This window comes from Pteropus alecto, unplaced genomic scaffold (genome assembly GCF_000325575.1).
Source record: "Pteropus alecto unplaced genomic scaffold, ASM32557v1 scaffold395, whole genome shotgun sequence".
Lineage (NCBI taxonomy): Eukaryota > Metazoa > Chordata > Mammalia > Chiroptera > Pteropodidae > Pteropus > Pteropus alecto.
In genome coordinates this window covers 461088-485176 of record NW_006438643.1, presented here as the reverse complement: position 1 = coordinate 485176, position 24089 = coordinate 461088, and the positions used below count along the sequence as shown (strand labels likewise).

General features: G+C 34.7%; 1 protein-coding gene across 1 annotated transcript; it reads left to right on the top strand.

Moving 5' to 3' along the window:
• Positions 1–4074: 4074 nt before the first annotated feature.
• Positions 4075–5022, top strand: LOC102881983 (olfactory receptor 56B4-like). Its single transcript, XM_015592352.1, has one exon. It carries the CDS (start codon positions 4075–4077, stop codon positions 5020–5022), a length of 948 nt encoding a protein of 315 aa, XP_015447838.1.
• The last annotated feature ends 19067 nt before the right edge of the window (positions 5023–24089 follow it).

Sequence of the window (24089 nt, the reverse complement as noted above, 5' to 3'; positions counted from 1 at the left end):
CAGGAAGCAGATGGCACATATGAAGAGGGAGATAGAGTAGAGTGTAATGAAAAATATATTCCAAAAACATGGGGAAAGTTTTCAAAATTAAAATAATAAAATAAAATAAAATTGAAAAGATGGTGAAATATACCTTGGATGTCAACCTGAAAAGCCATTATCATCCCACATGCCTGAGGAGCAATAGGAGGAAACAGCCACTAGTATTGACAAGAGCCATGGGGGAACAACCTGACAGGGGCAGAAGAGGAACACAGACACTGCCCAATAGGGAGACCAGCAGAGAAAGATTCAGAAGAATAAATCTCTCAACTTATCTTTCTTGCTGCCCTCTGATCTCTGGCCAGTGACTAACATTGGCCAAATCCAAACATAAACAGAGGCCATAGACTTTAACATCTATGAGTAGAGCAAGGGGCAAAGCAGATCTGGAGGGGGAAATAGGAGGTTTTAAGCAAGAGTCATCTACATTTTTATGTTTACATATAGATGTGGTAAAAAATAAAGTATACAGAATAAATCTGCTGGAAAATGCTCCCAGAAGAAACTGAAGGGAGGTACATATGGAGGTGGTTGCAGGGGTTCGGGGATTTACACAGAAGGAGGAACACCTCTTCCTAAACCTTCATTACAACAGAGATGACCATCTAATAGTGCTTCCCATGGGATTTGGGACTGAGTACTTCTGTTCCCTGAGCTGAGCTTGATATATCTCTGAGATCACTGGGAGACGTTTGGAGCTGTGATGAAAAAACAATGAGCCTTGATGCACACAGGAAAAGAAAAAATAGAGAGAGCCTCCTGGAGGTCCTAGGGAGTGGCAACAAAGGCCCAGGGCATCTTCAGTCTTCCATTTCTGCAATAGCCCATGCCCCAGGGGAGAGGGGACAATGGACTCTCCATAATAAAGGCATAAAAGAGAGGTGTAGCCAAGAGAGTAGAAGCAGTTACAGAAGACAGTACTATTTGGAGAAGATCTCTCTAGGACTTCCTACCAGGGAGCAACCATTGGACAGGGTGAGAGGAGGCCGTTTTCTTGCTCTGTATCCCCTGCTCTCTTTCTCCTCCCACTTGGGTTTTCTCAGTTTGCTTTCTTAGTTTAATTGTTCTGACTCTGACCCTCTTTTCTCTCAAAATCTTCACCTATACAAAGAGACAAAGACCTCAGGTCTGGGAAACAAAATGAGATGGAGCTCTCCTCTAGACAGGATAGAAAGAGTAGAAACTTGAGGAAAGGGTGACCATCACAGAGCCTAATGCAGGAGAGGCGAGCTGCCAGTGCTGACAGAATGGTGAAAGCAGGAGGTCTTCCCATTTAAATTACAGATGCATGATCCTGAAAAAAGAGAGCAATTGAATTCACCCATTTCTGATCCAAAAATAAAATCAAGAACTATGAATAGACATCAAATCACCAAAACTAATAAAGACCATTTATCCAAAAAGCATTAGCCACAACCCCACTGAAGGGATCTCTAGAGGCATTCCTCAGAAAGTCCAGACCCACACAAAGATCTTGACTATCGACGCTTCTTTATATTGTTCAGAAATTTATAAACATTTTAATAAGATGTAAAATAAAAATGAGAACTTACACTATTCAAAATTCTCATAATAGGTAATTCATTTTTCTACAAAAAAAATTCTGAGAATTTACAAACAAGATATTAGTTTTGTAAAGCAATAATGTAAAATAGTTGTATTTTGTGAAATGTTTTAAAAAGCAATAATCATCAGAAGATTTTTAAAGTAATAATGGCCAATTAGGAAGTATAATAAAATAAAAAAGTTATAATAATGGGAAAAAATTCCAAAAATACCAGCGACAGAAAGGAAAGACATATTAGATTTCTGAATGGAAAGAATCAATCAGGTAAAGACATCAGTTCTTCCACAATTAATTTATGTTTTACTTTAATGTTCAAAAAAACTACAACTAGTTTTTTTAATTTAAAAAATTATTTGAAATTACTAGTAAAAATGTTTCTTACCATATAGTAAAAACACTAATTCAATTACTACTGGCACTAAAAAGGGAGAAGACTGTTCAGTCAGGCAAAGATCCTTGATTATATGTTCAAATTCAATATTTGACAAAAAAGCACATTGCAAATTAATGGGTAGGAGAAAGCTTACTTACTGAATGGTGCTGGAATAATGAGTTAGCGCTTTGTGGGTAAAATTACTTTAGAGAGTTTCTCACTCCATGTACAATTTCAAATTGTTTACCAAATTAATTTTAAAATAAATTTTGTAAAGAAAATGCAAGTAAATACTTTAAAATACTGGATTTTACATTATTTAAAGCTTAAAATCATGAAATAATTATTTTTAAAAATGCAATTCTTATGAATACATAAAAGTTTAAGTGTATGCACATGTATAATTTGTTTTTAAAAAGGATAGAATTATGTTAAGAAATGAATAGTAATAAATATTTCCAGAAAATTCAACAGATAGAGGTACTATTGTTAAGATATTATGAAACTCATACAAATTCATGAAGTTATGCTGCCAGACTCCATGTTAAGCACTTGAACATAAAGCTAAAAAAGAAAATCGACTAAACGTATAAATGGAAAAAAAAAAAACCTTTGAAAATGGCAAAGTTCACAAAACAGTGAAGTAAAGGTGAACCAAAATTGAAATATCAATTTTTACTTATTCAATTAATAAAGATTTAAAATTAAAATTTCCAATTATGGCATGGATGTGATTAAATAGACATACTCATGAACAAATTTTGAGTACGTAAAGTACTACGGTATACCTATGAAGCAATGTTTCAGTGTATGTCAAGAGTATTTAAAATGCCCTATTATCATACAGGACCAGAAAAATCTCTAGAAAAGACAATTTGGCAATATCTCTCAAAACCATTTTTTCCCATTTTGCCCAACAATTCTCTTGTTGGAAATTATCCTATGGATAAACTTACACATAATGTTTAAAGATATATGAACAATTTCCATTTTTCTAATCATTTTTACAGTAGCAAGTACTGGAAACATCGAATGTTCATCAAAAGTGCTCATAAAAATATCAGGCATCCATGTGGTAGAAAATCAAGCAACTTAACAATGATGAGACATATCTATATGGTGATATGGAACAGTCTTCAAGATAATTAGGCTAAAAAAGAAAAGGAACGGAAACAAAGGATAAAAAAAGTATGATTAGTATGCCAACATTTATTTTTGTCTTTTATGAGAAATACATATACATATATTCTTGTCCATGAAAAAAATATATATATTTCTGGAAGGATTCCCAAGAAACCAGTATTACTGGCTGTCTGTGGTGAAAAGGAGGGGATTTGGGAAGCCCAAGCATGGGAGTCTTACTTTTTATATTTTATATTTTTTATTTGATTTGATTTTTTACCATGTGCATGCATGACATTAAAAATAATATCAAAATACTGTTAAAAGTACATTTTTAAAGTGTTGATGCCCTTTGTACGTATCATTTTTGAAATTCTACTCAAAAGAAATAATCTGAAAAGTAAAATATTGGTGAATAATTTATGAAATAGCCAAATATAGGAATATAAAGCAGTCATTAGAATTAAGATAACACATTGTTTTTAATGATATTGGAAAGCCATGGTCCATTTATTCATCCATGCAATGTATTTTTACTGAGTACCTATTTTATGTCTTATAATGTACTGCTATGAGACAAAGGCAAGCTACAAAGTTATCTTAATATATAATGTCAACTGCTTAAAACATAAAACATAAAACTGGAAGTAAATCAAATATTAATAATTATTATCTGTCAGTGAGAAGATTGTTGATATATTTGGACATGCTTATTAGACATACAAGTTGTGCTGACAAATAGCTGTTTTAACCTTCCTGTTTAGAACCAATTTGGGCTTACTTTATTTCTCTTCTCTGGAACAGTTCCAGGAGCCAAAAGAAATTGAGGGTCATTCATAAATGAATAAAAGAAACTGGGTTGATTCCTGATTAGAGGGTCTCTAATCAGGACCCTCAGTTGAACTTACAAATGCAACTTCCTTTCTATTTTAGTTCTGTGTACAGACCCTGAGAACGGGACACCTGTGCCATGGATACCTCCACCAGTGTTATCAACAATTCCAGCTTCCAGATTTCCCAGTTCATCTTGATGGGGCTCCCAGGCATTCATGAGTGGCAGCACTGGCTCTCCCTGCCCCTGGCTCTGCTCTACATCTTAGCTCTTGGTGCCAATCTCCTTATCTTGATCACCATCCAACATGAGCCCTGTCTGCATGAGCCCATGTACCATTTCCTGGGCATATTGACAGTGGTGGACATTGGCCTGGCCACCACCATCATGCCCAAGATTCTAGCTATCTTCTGGTTTGATGCCAAGGTCATCAGCCTCCCTGAGTGTTTTGCTCAGATCTATGCCATCCACTGCTTTTTCTGCATGGAGTCTAGTATCTTCCTCTGCATGGCAATGGACAGATACATAGCCATCTGTCACCCCCTTCGCTACCCCTCCATAGTCACTGAAGCTTTTATGGTCAAAGTCACAGGATTCATGGTGCTTAGAAATGGCCTATTGACCATCCCAGTGCCTGTGCTAGCTGCCCAAAGATTCTACTGCTCCAAGAATGAAATTGACCACTGCCTGTGCTCTAACTTGGGGGTTACCAGCCTGGCTTGTGATGACAGCACTGTAAACAAATTTTACCAACTGATCTTAGCATGGACCCTGGTTGGCAGTGATATGGCTTTGGTTTTTTCTTCCTATGCTCTAATCCTTCACACTGTACTGAGGCTGAACTCAGCAGAAGCAATGTCCAAGGCTCTGAGCACCTGTAGTTCCCACCTCATCCTCATCCTCTTCTTCTACACAGGTATCGCTGTTCTATCTGTCACACACCATGCAGAAAAAAAGATTCCCCTTATCCCTGCGCTCCTTAATGTGCTGCACAATGTCATTCCTCCTGCACTCAACCCTATGGTATATGCCCTCAGAACACACAAGCTCAGACAAGGCTTCCAGAGGCTGCTTAGGCTGGGTTAAGAAGTGTCTACAAGTAATTCCAGCTTTAGAAAGCCATTAAGGTATAAGGAAAGGAAGAGGTTTTAACTCTGAATAGACCTGGTTTGTAATCTCCCTTCAACTCTCACTAGGGAAAAAAATGGCCAATAACATCATAAAACTGTCAGCCTCACGAATTGAAAGAGGCATATGGAAATTACCATGAAATTTCCTATTACTAGAAATAAGTAAGAGTAGAAAAATAAAATATCCTTGACATTGTTGCCTCCCAGAGATTGACAACCTTATACACAGCTACCATGCTTTGAGATATACACATGGAAAAATTCTAATTCTGTGATAAAGTGTTCTACCTAGGAAAAGAAGAAAACAATTCTAGAAAATTCCCTACAAACGTGGTTCCAGATAACCAATTAATTAAATCTTAATTAATCTTTATCATTTTCATGTCTAACAAAAATGCACACTTTTGAGTACAAGGACCCTAATTCATGTTCATTTTGTACCTTCTCTGAGCCTAGTATACAACTCTGTGTAGAATAGATGCTTAATAAATATTTTACTCATGATACAGTCAATCCTGAGACATAACATGGTCACTAAATCCTATGTAGCAAAGAAAATATCTTAGACTATGGTCTAAAGAATGACTTCAGGAAGTTTGCATATGATTTCACCTCTTAGCAGCAGCACTGGGGCTGAAATAACATCAGAAACCATGAGCTCATACACTGTTGGTGAGAATGTAAACTGATGCAGCTGTTTTACAAAGCAGTCTGGCAGCTTCTTAAGTGATTCAACAAGAGTTACTATATGACCCAGGAATTCTACTCTTAGGTGCATACCCAAAAGAATTGAAAACACATGTCCATGTAAAGATTTGTATATGAATGTTCATACAACATCATAATAGCCAAAAGATGAAAACAGCCCAAATGTGCAACTGATGACTAGATAAACAGAATGTGATATATCCATACAATGGAATATTATCTAACCAGGAAAAGTAAAGAAATACTAATACATGCTACAACATAGATGAACCTTGAAATTTTTACGTTAACTGAAAGAAGCCAGACAGAAAAAGACACATATTCTGATTCCATTTATATGAATTGTTCAAAATAGGCACCTCTGTAAGCATAGAAAGCAGACAAGTGACTGCCATTGGTTAAGGGAAAGGAAAAATGGGTAACTGTTTAATGGATATAGGATTTCTTTTGAGAGTGATAAAAATTTCTATAATTAGAACTGATAGTTGCACAACATTGTGAATGTAATGGAAGCCGCTGAATTAAATACCTTAAAATGGTTAATATGTTGTGAATTTCATCTCAATTAAAAAACATTTTTTAATAAAACTTTCTCCTTACGATGTCTCTCCACTGCCTCTGCTGACAAAATTCATCATCATTCCAGCTGACAAGGTTTATTATTTAAAGAGCCCAGATCCACTTTCGCAGAGCAGGCCAAAATATATGTTTGTAACTTAGTCACGGTAAGTTGATTACAAGCATAGTTCACACTCTTGACTGCTCAGCTTCCATATGCACCCTTTTATGCACATTTGAACTCCCATACAACAATAAAACAACTCGATACATCTATTTTAAAAGATACAGTTATTCTCGTATAAAGGAAAGAATTCTCACCCTTTCCCCAAAATAACAAGATGCACAGTCCCAAGAGTCATTGTATGCATTGCTGGATATATAATCTATTTCTCAAATTCAATCAGAGTCCCAATGAATATTCTGTTACCTAAAGACTAAATTGTAGGGGTTTTGACTTCCATTCAAGATGGTGTAGTAGGTAGACACTGTGCTCACCTCCTCTCACAACCACATCAAAACTATAAAAAACTACAGAAAAACCGTCATTCATAAAGGGTCTGAATTCTCCATCATTTTGCTAAAGATTTAGCATCCTGCTAAGGATTTAGCACTTTTTTTCGTTGGTATATTTTTCCATTAATCTTTACTCTTGGACATAGAAATACTAAAAGATACTTCGGAGAATGCCCTGAGTTCCCAGCATAGTCTACTTGTTGCCATTGTATAGAAGCAAACTAATTTTCTCTCAATAATTGTGATTAATCACTCCAGATAACAGGTTAATTTTTCTCTTTTTCCTTTGGTTCTATGATATAAGGCAGTAAATGGGTCCCTTCATATGAGGATATGTAACTGGAGAGTCCAAATTAAAATGTTTTTTGTTCTAATCTTATGATGATATTTGAAACATTTGTTTCCATTACCAGAAATGCAAATCGAAATCCAGAATATGTGCCTATCCCTGTCAGGAATCATCAATATCCTCCTGGAGCCAGTGAAATCCATTCGGTGACTACATGTAATTCTGGATAGTGGCCTATAATGATCTTAAGTCTCTGGTTGTCACTGTTGACAAACAGAATAATTTTGAGCTTCAGAGGGAGTCAGTGGATTAAACTGATTTATTGATTGATTGCCCATTATAGCATAACTAAAATAACCTCATGACCACTTATCTAGAGCATCCACTTGTTGATTCTAGTCCACTTCTGAATTCAGAAGAGGACTTTTCTGATGATCATCCATATGCTCCTCTTTAAATTCTCCTTTTCCAAGTTCATAGTATTCCATAATCTTGCCATATTGAGCTTCTTTTTATTATTCAGTCATCTAAGGTACAGTTTAGGACATATCACCAATTCATCATCTGTGGTCAAAAAATGGGGTTAATTCCATCCCATTATACTGTCATTATCATTTCATTTGGTTCCTCTGATGCCATGAAGAAACCTATTGAGCAGATTTTACCTTTCCTTTGGGCAAGTTGATTGGTGAAAACTATCAGAGAGAACAATTTTTCCTAGAGCAGACTGACATTCTGTCAGGGAAGGCAATTTTAGACATTTATAAACTTCCTTAGATACCTTGTGATTTCAGCTGTAGAGAATAAGCCTACCTGAGACATGCTTGCCAATGTTCTTCCTTTGGAAATCTAAATCATTTCTCTCCACAGAATGTTTTAGTCTCCTAAACAACACATCGTTATTTCCAAATCCTTCTTTGTTGTGACTTTACATTTTTATCAATATGTAAATTTATTAACAAACTTAAGAATATAAATCATTACTATTCAACTAGAACTGCTTTCCTGACCATGTTCTTTTACACGTTGTGTTTATTTGGTGTGACAAAAAGTGAATTCCATATATTGACTAAAATTTATAATGTATTCTATCTCCATAAACTATTAACAGGACTTTGATTTTTATTTTAATTTTCTGAAATAAGTTTTTAAAAATATTTCATTTACTTTTTTTGTTGCTTAAAGAATGCTGCCAGAAATTCTAAGTCAAAAATTACTAGAAACACAATAACATTGAAATTCCTCTAGGCTGCTCCCCAACTCACTCTCCTCAATATTCATTCATCTATTTGACAAATATTCATTAAACACCTGCTGTACGCCAGGAATTAGTCTAGGTTCTGGGGATACAGCAGTGAACAAGTATAACAAAAAGCATGATCTCAGGGAGCTTACATTTTAGTGTGAGAGAAAGAAAAGAAAAGAAAATGACTTTATAATATGGCATGGCATGATATATGCCATGGAGATAAAGCAAAGAATGACAGAGTCAGGGATTGCTGTTTTAGATTGAATGATCAAAGAATGCATCTCTCATTAAGGAGCATTTGATCTGAATACAAATTCAATATTACTTTTTTATTTCAGTTAAATTAACACTAAAAATACAATGTAATAGAAGGCAAGAAAGGCAAGTAGTCCTAGAAGGAACAAAAAAACGTATAAATATCGAAGAGGGCTCAGGTAAGATTAAGTTCTAAAAAATATCCATTATTTTTGTCAATTTGAGGTCATTAGAAAGAGCAATTTCGATGTGATGTTGAGACAAAAATTAAATTTGGTGAGATAAGTATGTAGAAGATGAGGATGAGGAAGCAACATATACGGGTTGCTAACAACCTTTGTGAAGCAGAAAATAGATAGGAGCAATCTCTGGAAAGGATATGAAGTACAGATACATTTTGAGAGAGAGAGAGATTTCAAAACCTTCCTGTAAGGAGGGACATTATTCATCAGACAAGAATTAATTCATCCCTGAGGATCTTGGAGTGAAAAGCTGTCCATCTGAGGGGCTTCCCTGGGACTAGAGTTAAATGGATCTAGTCCCAGAAATTACCTCACCAACCCCTAAGAGCACTTTGGGTCTTATTCTCATTGCAATGTGAAGAAGAACCTGGAGGATGCTTGGGACAGAGTAAGGAAAACCTAAAGAGCAGCACCTCAGGCATCTCAAGGGTCTCATTTATACAAAACCCCAGGCTTCAGGGGTGGCAAACAAGGACAGAAATCTGTTCTGAACAGCAAAAAGCTGAACACAGGCAGCTGAAGCCAGGAGAGCCCCTTCAAAACCCCTCCTGAAGTAGTAAGTAAACCAGCCTATAATCTACATCCTGAGAGGTGAGCGGATGAATGTGTCCTGTGTTCACATAATTCTGTCCTGATCTCTGAATTTTATTATATGCCTTATCTTTGGCTTTGGTAGTTCACATTCCTTGTTTGACCTTTAGTAGTACGTCTCTTCTCTTGAACTCTTCACTTTTTTAGAGACTAAAATCTGTGATTAAGAAAAAGGAAAGAAATGAGGCTGAGTTCTAAGATTGTCAGTAAATAAATGATAAGCCAACAGGCCTAGAATAATAAGTTCTATATCCAAGATTCCCAGAACAAAAAAAAAACTACAAATAAAAAACATTTTGTTACATTTTTTTAAGATATAACTAAAAAAAAAAAGACTACATTTAATGTAAATTGTACCTGAATTCTCATTAAATTCAACCCCTAAAATTGAAGAAGTTTGCAATCATAACCATTTTATATTTGTCATGAATTTCCAACCATTTCATTGATATGTGAAATAAAACTAGGACATATTAATATTTGTAAAGAGAGAAAATATAATGTTTGCAAGCAAATTTTTGGTCTACCTCAAAAATTAAAAATATCAATGGGAAAATTTTAAGAACTGACAATAGTTTAGCAAAACAAATAAAACACAAACAGAATAAAGCAAATACAATTGAAATATATAAAATAATAAATGCAAAATATTTATTTTACCATCAACCATTAATTGGTTGATGTAACAGAAAAAACTCACAAAATATTTAAAAGTGGCACAAATTTAGTGGATGATTGTAAAAGGAAATAACAAAACCAAAATAGCAATATTTTAAAAAGATAAATTCAATGGATTTCCATATGTCATAAATATACATTGCAATATATAATGCAAGAAAAAATCAAATTCACTCAAAACATCCCAAAATACTAATAATCATTATAGGAACAGTTCAGAGGAACAAAATTTTAATGAACTTTTATTTAAGATTTAAACAAAGGCATAGAGGATCTATATTTATAAATAAGAAGACTTAATAGCATAAAGATGTCAACTTTTTTTCAAAATAAATCTATAGGTTTAACAAAATCCCAATCAAAATGTTATTTTAGAACTCAGCATAGAAATTCTAAGGTTAATCTGGAAAATAAACACATAAAAGGAACTTTAAAATTAAAAATAATAAGTAATATGAGGAATATAGTCCTGTTATGTATTAAATTTCTTATAAAACTAAAACTTTTAATGCAGTTTGATAAAATCTTTTCTTTAATTTGGATGACTTTTGTGGGTTTTACCTCTGCTTCTTCTAGTTTTATGTTATATACTTCCGTTCTGAATCTTTGGTGTGTGGTTACCATTACAAATATATAAAGTATAATTACATATACACACACACACACACACATATATATATATAAATTGACTGTGTGACAAGGTTGGCATAATAATCACTTGGTGAAAGATGTGGAAGCCATTGTTTAATTATTTAAAATAAATTTATGTACATACCTCTCATTAACAGCAAAATTGACATAAATAAATTGTGTCACAAAATCAAAATGTCAACCATTAAAAATTAAAAGTCATAAAAAAGTGAATATTGGTCAAAATTTTGAATGAAGAATGATTTTCTGTATTATCTCTTGTCTCAATAATGAATATTTTAAGAATTTGATAATAGCTAAACAGATCATCTCCCCAGAATAATGCAAATATAGACAAAAATTTTCCATATTGAGAAAGTTTACAGAGTCCCACAAAGACCACCTATAAATTCTTGATTAGAGTTCTATTCAAGCTTAAAAGAACATAGAAAATACATAAAAGGAAAATAGTATGAATTTTAAAAGTAAAATATACATATATCCAAAATTATATATAAGTAGCATGTAAAACCAAAAAAAACTTGGGGAAAATGTTATAAAACCATATGATAGCATTAGTGGCCATTGAAAATCAAGTTTATAAAAAATTTAAATGTTTATAAAGAGTTTCCCAATAAATTGAACTGTGTTAGCAAAAGCAGAGAATGAAGAATTCTACGTACATGAAACTTCAACTGTATAAAAAGGCTGCAAAAAAATGCTGAAAATTAAATATTCTATAATGTTAAAATCATTACTTTCAGATACTGAAATTTTGATTTATATTATTTTTCCTAATATATTTTTTGGTCTCTAAAAGTGCAGTTGTTTTATTTTCCTTATTTTTCTTCACCAATTTCATGGGTAATATATGTTTATTATAATCTATAAATGCCATGGTTATTCATTCTTCACAGAGGCAGTGAGGGTTCGGAACTTCAATCTTACACTTAATGCCATCAAAAAAAAACAAAGGCAGAGTTTTGGGAAAGGAAATACTGATTCCTAAATATTTGACAGAGTAAGGTATTATTCACAAATAAAGGTAACAAAAAGAACTCTCAGATATTGAAGGATTCCAAAAGTAAAATGCTCATATACAATTTTTGAGAAAAATATTTGAAAACGTTCTAAAATTCAAGAATGAACAAAATCAAAAATGTAAGAATGAGAAGGACCAAGTATTACAGGGCTAAGAATGAGCCATGAAATTACTTAAATTAAAAGATTTAAATGTGCATGACAAATGCCTGCTATATTTCCAACCTTTACCACACAAAAAGTGGTTGAAAGTTTGTTACCTGGAAGTGGTTGAAAGTTTGTTAGTAGTTTTCTCTCTTTATACCTTTAATTAATAAAACTTATAATTTAAAATTTTAGCATTAAGTATGTCTTTATCATTATTTTCATAATCAGAAGAGGAAACAAATGATATTTCTAAAGGGAACGGACCTTTTGGCTATTTGACGAAAAGAGTGCTGGAATCAAATGCAAAAGATTAAAATTTTTCTGACGCTTTCTCATTTGTCAGTGTTTTCGATATATTATTCTTATCTAGACAAACCATTCGACCTCTGTATCTTCATATGTGAATAATAATACCTGTTTGGTGAAAATTAAATGAGTTAGGTTTTGTCAGAAACAATTTGCCAATCACAGGCACTGTTTAAAAGCAAAATATACTCAGGGCTTTCATTGTAGCTACTTATTTTCTTCCAAAAGATTCCCAAGAATGAAGAAAACTTCTTTGCCTTCTAATTTACCTCCCGAAAATTTGGATTCTTTATAAGGTACATGTTTTCTGCTTTGTGTTCCTATTCCCTACATTTATAAAAAAAAATCTACCCAGAATATCAAAAAAGAAAGCAAGTAAACTTTCGTTTTTATTCTGTGAAAATCTTTACTAGTAATCTTTACTAATAGGTTTTACAAGTTGGCCTTGGCCTGACTTATGATTGGGAGTGAAATGGATTTGGTCTTTGCTTCCTATGCTTTGATTTAAATTAGCTCAGTGCTGAGGCTAAATTCTGCTGAAGCAACAACGAAGGCCTTAAATACCCACAGCTCCCATCTCATCCTCATTCTCTTTTTCCACACAGATATTGTTGCAGTATCTGTCACCCATCTGGCTGGAAGAAGATTTCCCTTTACCTCTGCTCTCTTCAACGTGCTGCACAGTGTCATCTCTCCAGCCCTTAACCCTGTAGTGTATGCCCTTAGAACCCAGGAGCTGAGAGTGGGCTTCCAGAGGGTGCTTGGTTTGGGTGAGAATGTATGCAGAAAGTGACCAGCTTTAAATGACAGAATTTTATAATTGGCATTACAGAAAAAGCCAATTATACAGGATTTGGAGCACAACTGTTCTGGGTTAAAATTGCATGTCTCTCAATTACTAGGAACATCAAATCAAGTTAATTCATCTATGTTGTATAGCACATACTATGTGCAAGGCACTGTTCTAAACATTTAACAAATATTAACTCATTTAATTGCCATAACAGCCCTATGAAGCAAGTATAATTGTTATTTATACATTTTGCACATGAGGCAATAAAGTTGAGAAACTTGCCCAAAGCCAAATGAGAAAGAAGTTGCAGAGCGAGATTAGAAGCCAGCAGTCAGGTTTCAGAGTGTCTGCTCTTTCTCTCTACTCAAACTCACTACTAATTTTTAAAAATGTAAATTAAGATAGCAATAAAAAAGAATGATATTTAACTAAGTGAAATTATATATCACTTCTCTATTAATAAAAAAAATCCATTTAAAATTGGCAGCAATTTTCCTGACCAATGCTAAATACAGCAGATTTGAAATCCTCTAGAAGGAGTCACTCTAGAGGACCCTCTTAATTATATAATTCAAGAATGGGGCATAAATTATTTTGTCGGTTTACAAACTCTTTGCCAACTTATGAGTCAATTTGCATTAAACACTAAGAGGACTATTTCAACCACTTTTTTAACATTCAACATTACTTAAACTTCTCTAATGACTTAATTCCAGTGAGGTCCTATGGTTCATTAGCAGTATAAAAGACACCAAAATTATCTAAAGTGGAACTTAACCTATAAGAGAAATGATATAAGTTTGTGGAAAGAAAGAAGAAAAGTTGGTAACGTTTTTTTATTTATTTCGGTGCTAGAATATAGATCATCAAGGGTGAAATGATGGCCCCAGGAAGACATGTGTATAAGTTTAGAAGACTCTCCTGACCCAATCACATGACATTATGGCAAACTTTGAGAAGAAAAGCCTAACCGTGCCAATAAACTTGGAAGCCCAACAGTGAGAACATTAGGCTATTAAAATTCAAGAAATTGAATTATCTTTCCTCTGACAGAGTACATTAGATAGCAAGGGCTTTATTATATCTATCAATAAAGCAGAATTGGACCATATGCTTTCACCTGTTTTAACAGTAATCCCATATAACAAGAACAGAAATATTGACAACCGGTAAGCAGTAGCGCACTAACAGATAGTTCAAATGGCTTGTTTCTCTTTCCACATGGTGTGTTTTAACTAAGTCCCTGAGATTCTTTGACATTTCAAGGAGAAAAAATAAGTCTCAAAAGAAAGATACTGCAATTTCTTCTAATCTGGCCAGGGAAGCAATTGGATTTTCACTTCTACTTGGGGCTGATAGGGTAACTCAGACAAAGCCTGCCAGTGAGAAGTGATGGATAAAGCATCTTTAATTGGGTACAGAGAGATTGAAAAAGTAACAAATTAGTTTAAAAAAAAATCATGTGGCTAAAATCTGAGTGTAAAAGAAAACTCAGAGAGACTTTCTTTCAGCTCCAAGATGTAAAGAGAGCTTAGAAGTTATCACTTACATCTAGAAAAAGTTGGAAAGACTGAAAATCAACTGCTTGTTTTCAATCCATCAAAGAACTGAGGTCACAGGACTAATTGACATCCTGGAGTCAGAGAAATGCCCTTCCCTTAGGTGGGATATGGCTCTAATAATGCCTTTCCTCCTGGAGAAGGGGTCTCTATTATGCGAAGGCTCTGGACTTGTTACACAGTGTTAACTCTTCCAACTCTTGGCCAGAGCCAGCAGACCATTCTTGGATCTTTACTCTGAGAATCCTCTGAGATTTCTGAATATAAAGTGTGGGGCCTCCCTGAGACTGCAGCTTAAAGTATTCTCATTCTAGTCCACACCCATCCTCCAGGATTTGTCAAATTTATGTTTGAAGTCTTCCTACCAGTTTGTGGCTCCAGCAGCTTCTGCTCCTATTAGCCAGATTCTCTGTAATCACCAGTCTTTCCAAATGTGTGGTTGTAGTTGTTCTGCAATGTCAATTTTCTGGGGAGTCCAAGAAAAGTCATTGAATTTTCTTTTGTTCAACTTTTTGTTTTAAGAACAGGAACAATGAGAAAGGGGTGAAGGGTTAAAGAAATACAAATTACTAGTTGATAGATGGTCACAGGGATGGGGAGCACGGCATATGGAATGCAGTTAGCATTAATGTAATGTTTAGGTGTAGAGCCAAAGGAATGAAAGAGCAATCAAGGGGATCATTTTGTAAACTATATAAATGTCTAACCAATGTACTGTATACTTGAAACTAATAATAAAATAAAATTTTTAAAAAAGGAATGATAACTTAAAGTTCTTTATGTGTCAAAAGTTCTAGTCTTGGATCATAACTAAAATGTTGAACAAATATCCATGAATCCATACCGACATAAATAAATGATCCAATAAATAAATACATAGGGGGGAATAGCCAAACCACCCATGCAGAAAAATTCTTAACAATTTGTGTAGATAAACCATCTTCAAGTAGGTGAAGCATAATTCCTCACTTCTTAAGTGCATAGTGACTTCTTTCTAAAAGCCTGCCTTGGCTACAAGTAGGAAAAGGAAGTGGGGGCGGGCAGGGAAAGCCATCAAAACATGTGTTTTGAATGCCCAGATTAGATTTTTAGACCATCTCTCTCAATATGCCCTGTCAATTATTCAAATGTTAACAATTTCTTAAATCCAGCTGACTTTCCAAACTGCAGATTCCCCTGAAGACACAGGATTTTACAACTGGAGTTACCACGTGGCCGAGAGCCTTAGAGACACACACTCCAGAGTCGAGAAAAGAGAAAGGAACTGCCTTTATTTTTTAAAACATTAACCGCTGAAATTAAGATACTCTATTTCTGAATTGAGAACCCAGAAATAACACACATATATGGGCAAATAATTTTTGACAGAGAAGCTATAAACATACAATGGAGAAAAGAAAACTCTTCAATAAATGGTGCTGGGAAAATTGGAAATCCCCATGGAAAAGAATGAAACTAGACCTTGATCGCAAAGAAATTTTTTTGAAGTTGACTCCAAAGGTCAGGAAATTAAAAGCAAAAATAAATAAATAGGACTATATCAAACTAAAAAAAATTCTGCATAGAAAAAGAAACCATCAAAAAAACAAAAAGGCAATCAACTGAATGGGAGAGGATATTCCAAAGAGTAAATAAGTTCCAAAGATCTCTGAATCAACATGACAAACTCAGCACTCACTGCAGCTTCCTCGTCTCATTGCAAAATCTAGCAATCACTAACAACAAATTCACTAATAAATCAATCAATAACATGATGCAAAACAAATGGGGAAGCATTGATAGAACAAAAAAAACATGGCGAAACACCAAAGATAAAAGGCAATTGTGATGGAAGTATGGAAAAATAGAATCCTAAAGGTTCAGGGAAAAGGACTGCTATAAAAATACTGTAGATTCAGACTAAGAAATGCCTGATACTGAGAGAATCAGAGGATCAGGAGAAAATCACCAAACTGATGATTAATGGGTAGGGCACTAGGGGTACCCAAGTATGTCTGTTCTTCTGCCCATACACTCTCGGACCAAGGAGTGGGTTAAAAGTCAAGTAGTAGTGGTAAGTATTCCCAGAATATTGGAGTTTGGGTCAGAAAACAGGGCAGTGACCTACATGGCTATAAACAACCATGCCCCATGAGGTATGGTGAACAAGCTCAATCATAAATCAAGCTTCCCATCTCTCCTACAACAGGTTACATCAAACAAATGCAACAGCAAATACAACCAACCAATGACCAACGTGGCTTGGTGTAAATTTTAGACAGGTTTCTTTCTGACTATAGGCCCTCTTGTCTTATAGCATTTGTTTCAGAAAACTTGTAATTGTATAATTCTTTCTCTGTCCCTTTGCAGTGTATATAAATCATCTCCTAAGCTCTTGTCAATTATAGAACCCAGGAAATGTCTTTCTCAAGAACCTGGGAACTATCTCTTGAAATGTAAACATTGAAGGAGATAGCAACCCATCTCTCAATCACTGAGGAGAATAGGAGCCTAACTTCCAAGGGCACCAATTAACAAACACAGATGGCCTAAACACAGACAAAAACATTTGCAATCTCAGGAATAACTCAATGTGCTTGACACATCCCATTGATCAACCTCCCACTAAAATCCTTCAGTACTTTCCCACTAGCTCACCCTAGGGTTTAAACCCATTCCACCAGACACCTTGTTTTAGCCCAAAATTGCCTTTTATTTTAGCAGAACTAGATATCCAGACTTGGTCTGTGCTCTCTTCCCCATTGCTGGCAATAGTATCAGAAAAAAAATCAACTTCCTTTTGCTCATCCTGTCTAGAACAGTTTTTTTCTTTAACATCAAATACAACCATCTATTTAAGCAAAACCAACATGAAGATTGGCATTAAAGTTAACAAACATAACTCACACCTGAAGAGATGGAATAAATTCAACATCAACCAAAAACAAAGGTCCTCTCAAGATAACCTCTATGCTAGCAATCTGTTTCAAGATTCCAGCTACTTATACTTTCAGGTCTAGAGGTGGTGACAAAAGCTATTATTAGCCCTAGGTAACTGCACTATCGCTTAGAATTTCTTACTGATCACATTCTTACTTTTTATAAGTAATCCCTTCTCTATTCTAATGTGAGAAATAACAAATGTTGGCAAAGGAAAGGGAACTCTTGTGCACTGTTGATGAGAAAGTAAATTGGTGCAAAAATTAAAAATAGAACTACCATTTGGCCCAGCAATTCCACTTCTGGGTATTTATGCAAAGGAACGAAAACTCTAATTCAAAAAGATATATGCAGCCTTATGTTCATTGAAGTATTTACTATGGTCAAGGTATGGAAAAAAAAACCGAAGTGTCCAATGATAGAGGGATAGATAAAGAAGATATCACACACAGATATATATTTTTAATTGTTCAGATTTCTATACTTTTTTTTATTAAATTTATTGGGGAGACATTGGTTAATAAAATTATAAAAGTTTCAAGTGTACAATTCTATAATACATCATATTGCATTGCGTGTTCACACCCAAAGATGAATTTCCTTCTATCACCATATATTTGATCCCTTTTACCCTTACCAACCTCCTCAACTCCCCCTTCAGTCTGGTAACCATTAAACTGTCATCTGTGTCCATGAGTCTCTTTTTGCCTTGTTTGTTTGTTGCTTTGAGGTTTAAAGCCCACGTATAAGTGAAATCATGTGGTTCTCAACTTTTTTCTCTGACTTATTTTGTTTAGCGTGATAATCTCAAGATTCATTCATGTTGTTGCAAATGCAGTATTTCATCTTTTCATATGGCTGACTAATAGTCTGTTGTATATATGTACCATCTCTTCTTTATCCAATCATCTATTGATGGACACTGTGGTTGTTTCACATATTGGCCACTGTGAATAATGCTGCTATATGTGGAATTTTTTTTTGTAAAAAAGTCTATAGATACAGAGAAGAGATTGGTGGTTGCCAGAGGCAGGGACAGGGGTGGGAATAAGTGAAGGTAGTCAAAAAATACAAACTTCCAGCTATAAAAGAAAGTCCTAGGATGAAATGTATAGCACAGTGAATATAGTTAACAATACAGTTGACCTTTGAACAACATAGGGTTTAAACTATGTGGGTCCACTTATATATGAATTTTTTTCAATAAATATACAGTCTGCCCTCCATATCCTTGGGTTTCCCATCCACAATATTCAACCAACTGCAGATTAAAAACAGTATTTTTGATCTGTAGTTGGGAATCCATGAATGCAGAGGGCTGACTGTATGCATTGTTTTATTTCATTTTATATAAGGGATTTGAGCATCCACAGATTTTATAATGGAGGGTGTCCTGAAATCAATACCCCACAGATACTGAGGGATAACTGTAGTTAAGTTTCAGGGGAGTCAAAAGTTATGCGCATACAACTCAACAACAACAACAAAAAAGACTAATTTCAAAATGGGCAGAAGACCTGAACAGATATTTCTCCAAAGAGGAAATACAGATGGCTAATAGACATATGAAAAGATGCTCAAGGTCACTAATCATCAGAAAAATACAAATTAAAACCACAATGAGATATCACCTCACACCTGTCAGAATGGCTGTCATCGATAAATCAAAGAACAAGTGTTGGCGAGGATGTGGAGAAAAGAGAACTCTCATACACTGTTGGTGGGATTGCAAATCGGTACAGCCACTATGAAAAACAGTCTGGAGATTTCTTAGAAAATTAAAAATGAATATACCTTTTGACCCAGCAATTGCATTTCTGGGTATTTATCCAAAGAAAACCAAAACAATGATTCATAAAGATCTATGCACCCTATGTTCATGGCAGCACAATTTACAATAGCCAAAATATGGAAGCAACCTAAATGCCCATCAATGGATGATTAGATAAAGAAGTTATGGTTCATATATATAATGGAATATTACTCAGCCATTAAAAGGAACGAAATCCTACCGTTTGCAATGATATGGATGGACCTAGAGGTTATTCTGCTGAGTGAAATAAGTCAGACAGAGAAGGATAAATACCATATGATTTCACTTATAGGCAGAATCCAAGCAACAAAAAGAACAAACTAATCAAAAACTGACTCACAAATATAGAGGACAATCTGGTGATAGCCAGATGGGAGGCGGTTTAAGGGGATGGGAGAAAGGGGTGAGAGTTAAAGAAATACAAATTAGTAGTTGATAGATGGTCACAGAGATGGGGAGCACGGCATAGGGAATGCAGTCAGCATTAACGTAATGGCTAGGTGGAGAGCCTGAGGAGAGAAAGAGCAAGTAGGGGGATCCTTTTATGAACTATATAAATGTCAAACCAATGTACTGTATTCTTGAAAACAATAATAAAATAAAATTTTTTTAAAGTTATATGCAGATTTTCAACTTCACAGGGATTAGTGTCCCTACCCGCCACATTGTTCAAGGGTCAGATATACTGTATTGCATATTTGAAAGTTGCTGAGAGAGAAACTCTTAAAGTTGTCATCCTAAGGAAAAAAAAAAATGTTTTATGACTCTGTATGGTGATGGATGTTAACTAGACTTATAGTAGTGATCATTTTGCAATATGTACAAATATCAAATCATTATGTTGTATGCCTGAAACTAATTTAATGTTTCATGTCAATTATACCTCAATAAAATAATTTTTTAATTATTCTAATTTGAGTGGGCCATCTGTTCCCTATTGGTGCTCTATCTACTACCATGCTCATTCAATTAAGCAGTATGGAAGTCATTAGCAGGAGCAGTTTCAATGTCATGATAGGATAGAGTTCAGATGGCCATAGATTTAAAAGGTGAGGAAGGAAAGGTAATATTGAAAAACAACGCTTACAGGAGGATAGGTCAGTGAAAGGCAGATCCTGAGGATACAGGAGTGAGACAGGAGAGTGCCATGGAAAGACCTCAGCAGAAGTGTGTAGAGTACAGATATTTTTAAAGTCAGCAGTCCTTGGAATCTTCACATATTGAGGTGCACAACACAAGAGAGGAAGACTATTGACATAGGAAAAAGGGGATATAGTCAGTTCTGCTATATCACTTGGTTTGAACATACAAATGTTCCAATGATATATTATGAAACAGTTTGAGCACAACCGAATTTCACATTTGCCATTATGCAATTTTGTCCAGTAGAAATACTGATTGAATGCAGAAAACTGCATCAGCTCAAAACAAGCAGCATAGGAATACACAAAACACACACACACACATTTCTGTCTCTATTTTCTCTCTCTCTGTCTCTCTGTCTCTGTCTCTCTCACACACACACACACACACACACATGCACACGCACACTTCAAATATCTATTAATTACCTTCATTCACTTCACAACTTTCTCCTGATTTCAGTAAAGCTTCTACCACTTCACAAGCTGCAACCTTTCTGTTTCCTCGAGCAAAGTTCATATCTTCTTCAAAATAAAGTGTTATATTAATTGTAGTACTTATGCTTTTCTTAACCATTTAACATTGTAAAACTCTGCTACTGTAATATTAATTTTCTGTCTTTTTAATGTGTTCCTGACAAAGTTCTTGAATGCTGTGCTCCTAACTCCATTTTTCCATAAATTTTGAGGTTTTTCATATGAGATTTTGTGTAGCACAGTGATTTTTTAAAACTCATGTGTCATGTTATAGCAGAACTGACTGTACTTGCTAGAGTGAGTGGGGAGGAAACCAAGCCCAGAGAGAAGTGAAAACACACCTTCTTCAAACATTTCAACCTGCCAAAGCTGTCCACCTGGTGGGCCTGCCCCCTGGTACTATGTTTGAATAGGACTGTTCCAAGAAGTGGCCAAGACAACCTTCCAATGTCACTGGGGGCCTTTCCTGGAATGAGGCAACAACCTTCTCCAGAAGTAATTGGATGAGACAAGGAGTGCCATGGGATGGGCCCAGGGAGAGTAAAACTTTAACCAGGTCATTTCATGCCTGTGATTTATAACCAAAACCCCAGGAGACGTAGGGAGAGGAATAGATCTTTTCTGAGCAACCAAAGGTGAAGCACAGGCAACGGTCAGGAAAGGGGAAGCAGCGCAGAAAGAAGCACAAGTCTGAGGCCATCCTCGTGGCCCCTCCTGCAGTAGTAAATAAACTAGCCAATGTCATGGACACTCAGGAGAATTAAGGGAGGCAGTCTGGCGCCCTGGGACTCTCTATCCAGGTCCATGAATCTGGCTTGCTATCTCCTTGAATTTCTCAACTTGCCTTTTTTCACCTTCCATCAGGCTCTTCACCTATGCAGGGGTTAAGAGCAGTATCTGGGAACGAGGCCAAAGAGTTGAGGCTGAGCTCTGATATGGCCGTGTTAGAGAAGGTAGGGTTCTCCATCCAGAGGAGTATGCAAAGAAAGTCTCTTGGTTCTCACAGTGTCAGCCACAAAGGAGGCTCACGGTGAGTAAATGATCCAACTAAGAGATTCTTAAATAATAAATTATTGGTGAGTAAATGATCCAACTAAGTGATTCTTAAATAATAAATTATAAAGCATAGATTCCCAAAGTATAAGGATTTTATGAATCATGAGGCTCAATTCTTTCATAATTTGGAACTCGTATAGCATATAAAATACATTGTTAATTTGTTTTATTTGTAAAACACAAAAGCCAACATTATTCTCCATGTAAAATTTAATAGACTTTTATTAAATCATCCAAGGGAAAAAAAGGTTGGTTACTATCACTATTGTTCATAAAACATAAAAGCATAAATAAGAGGTATAATATTTGGGAAAGAGAACTCTAACTCAGAAGGGAAAAATGAACTGAAAAATTATTATAACTAACAATAAAATAGTAAAGTGAATCCAAAGCAAAATAACAGAAATCAGCTGGTTTCCTACGTACTAGAAACAGTTAATTAGAAACTATACTCCAGGAAAAAAAATGCCACGCAAAATTTCAAATATAGTATAAAAAGTGTAAAATGTTGAGACATATAAATAACACCCTTCAGAGACAGATGTAAAAGAAAATTTAAGTAATGGAAGAGATGCATCTAACTGATAAATAAAGAAAAATATTTTCAAGATGTTAGTTTTTATAAATTAATTTTCATATTTCATAAGATCTTGATTTTTTTTTTTTTTTTTTGAAATTGACAAAAGAATTTAAGATGATCCTGGCAGTCTAAGCATTGGCAAAAGCTTTCAAATTTTTAATGTAAACTCTTAAGTGGAAAAAAGATCTAGTCTGTTAAATCTCTTATAAATCTAGAAATATTTTACTTACTATGGTACTCTAGAAAAATGAAACAATAAATTAGACCTAGTACATATAAGAATTTACTGACAACAAAAGGAAGCATCAACAGTCAATTGGAAAAGAAACTAAAATTATTGTTTTACTATTTAAAAAAAATAAACCAGTATAAATATATTCTTCCCACTATAGACCAAAGATAAATGAGTTATACTTTTTTTTTGTAATTAACCATTAAAAACAGTAAAAAAGAAAAATACAATGAGAAATTAATAGTAATCAAAATTCTAAATCAAAGACAATTTCTTAAGTCATTCAAGGTATAGTGCCCATTTTCTCTTTCTGAGAAAATAACCCGAAAATGTTCTACAGTCATGCAAGATTTAAATCAATATAAAGACCTCACAAATGAAGAGGCACTGTTATGAAAAGATATATGGTGAACATTGGTTTCACCTAACGATTTAAATATTTAAATGGCAAAATCTCTATGGCAATTATGGTAATAAAATCCAGTACATGTAAAAATTTTTTAAGAAAAAAATGATAACATTTTTTAAATTAAGTTTATTGGGGCAACATTGGTTAATACAATTATATAATTTTTAGGTGTACATTATCATTTGACATCTATTCTACTGTGTTTACCACCCAAAGCCCAGTTTCCTTCAGCTACCATATATTTGATCCCCTTTACCCACTTCACCCTCCCTCTAAACCCTATATTTGACCCCCTTTACCCAGACTACCTCCCCTGTCCTCCCTCCACCCCACTAGTAACCACAGCCTATACTCCATATCCATGAGTCTCTGTTTGTCCTGTTCATTTGTTGCTTTTAGGTTTATATCCCACATATAAGTGATATCATGTGATTTTCAACTTTTTCTGTCTGGTTGATTTCGCTTAGCATGATTATCTCGAGGTCCATCCATGTTGTCGCAAATGGCAGTATTACATCTCTTCTGATGGCTGAGTAATATTCCATTGTATATATATACCACACCTTCTTTAGCCAATCATCTATCATAGGACACTTTGGTGGCTTTCATGTCCTGGCCACTGTGAATAATGCTGCTATGAACATCAGTGAGCAAATATCTTTTCTAATATGAGTTTTCACGTCTTTGGGATAAATACTCAGTAGAGGAATTGCTGGATCATGTGGTAGATCAATATAGTTTTTTGAGAAACCTCTATACTGTTTTCCATAGTAGCTGTACCAATTTGCAGGCCCACCAGCAGTGTATGAGAGTTCCTTTTACTCTACATCCTC

Coding starts and splice junctions, on each gene's coding strand:
- LOC102881983 (XM_015592352.1), top strand. CDS start 4,075: ATGGATACCTCCACCAGTGTTATCAACAATTCCAGCTTCCAGATTTCC.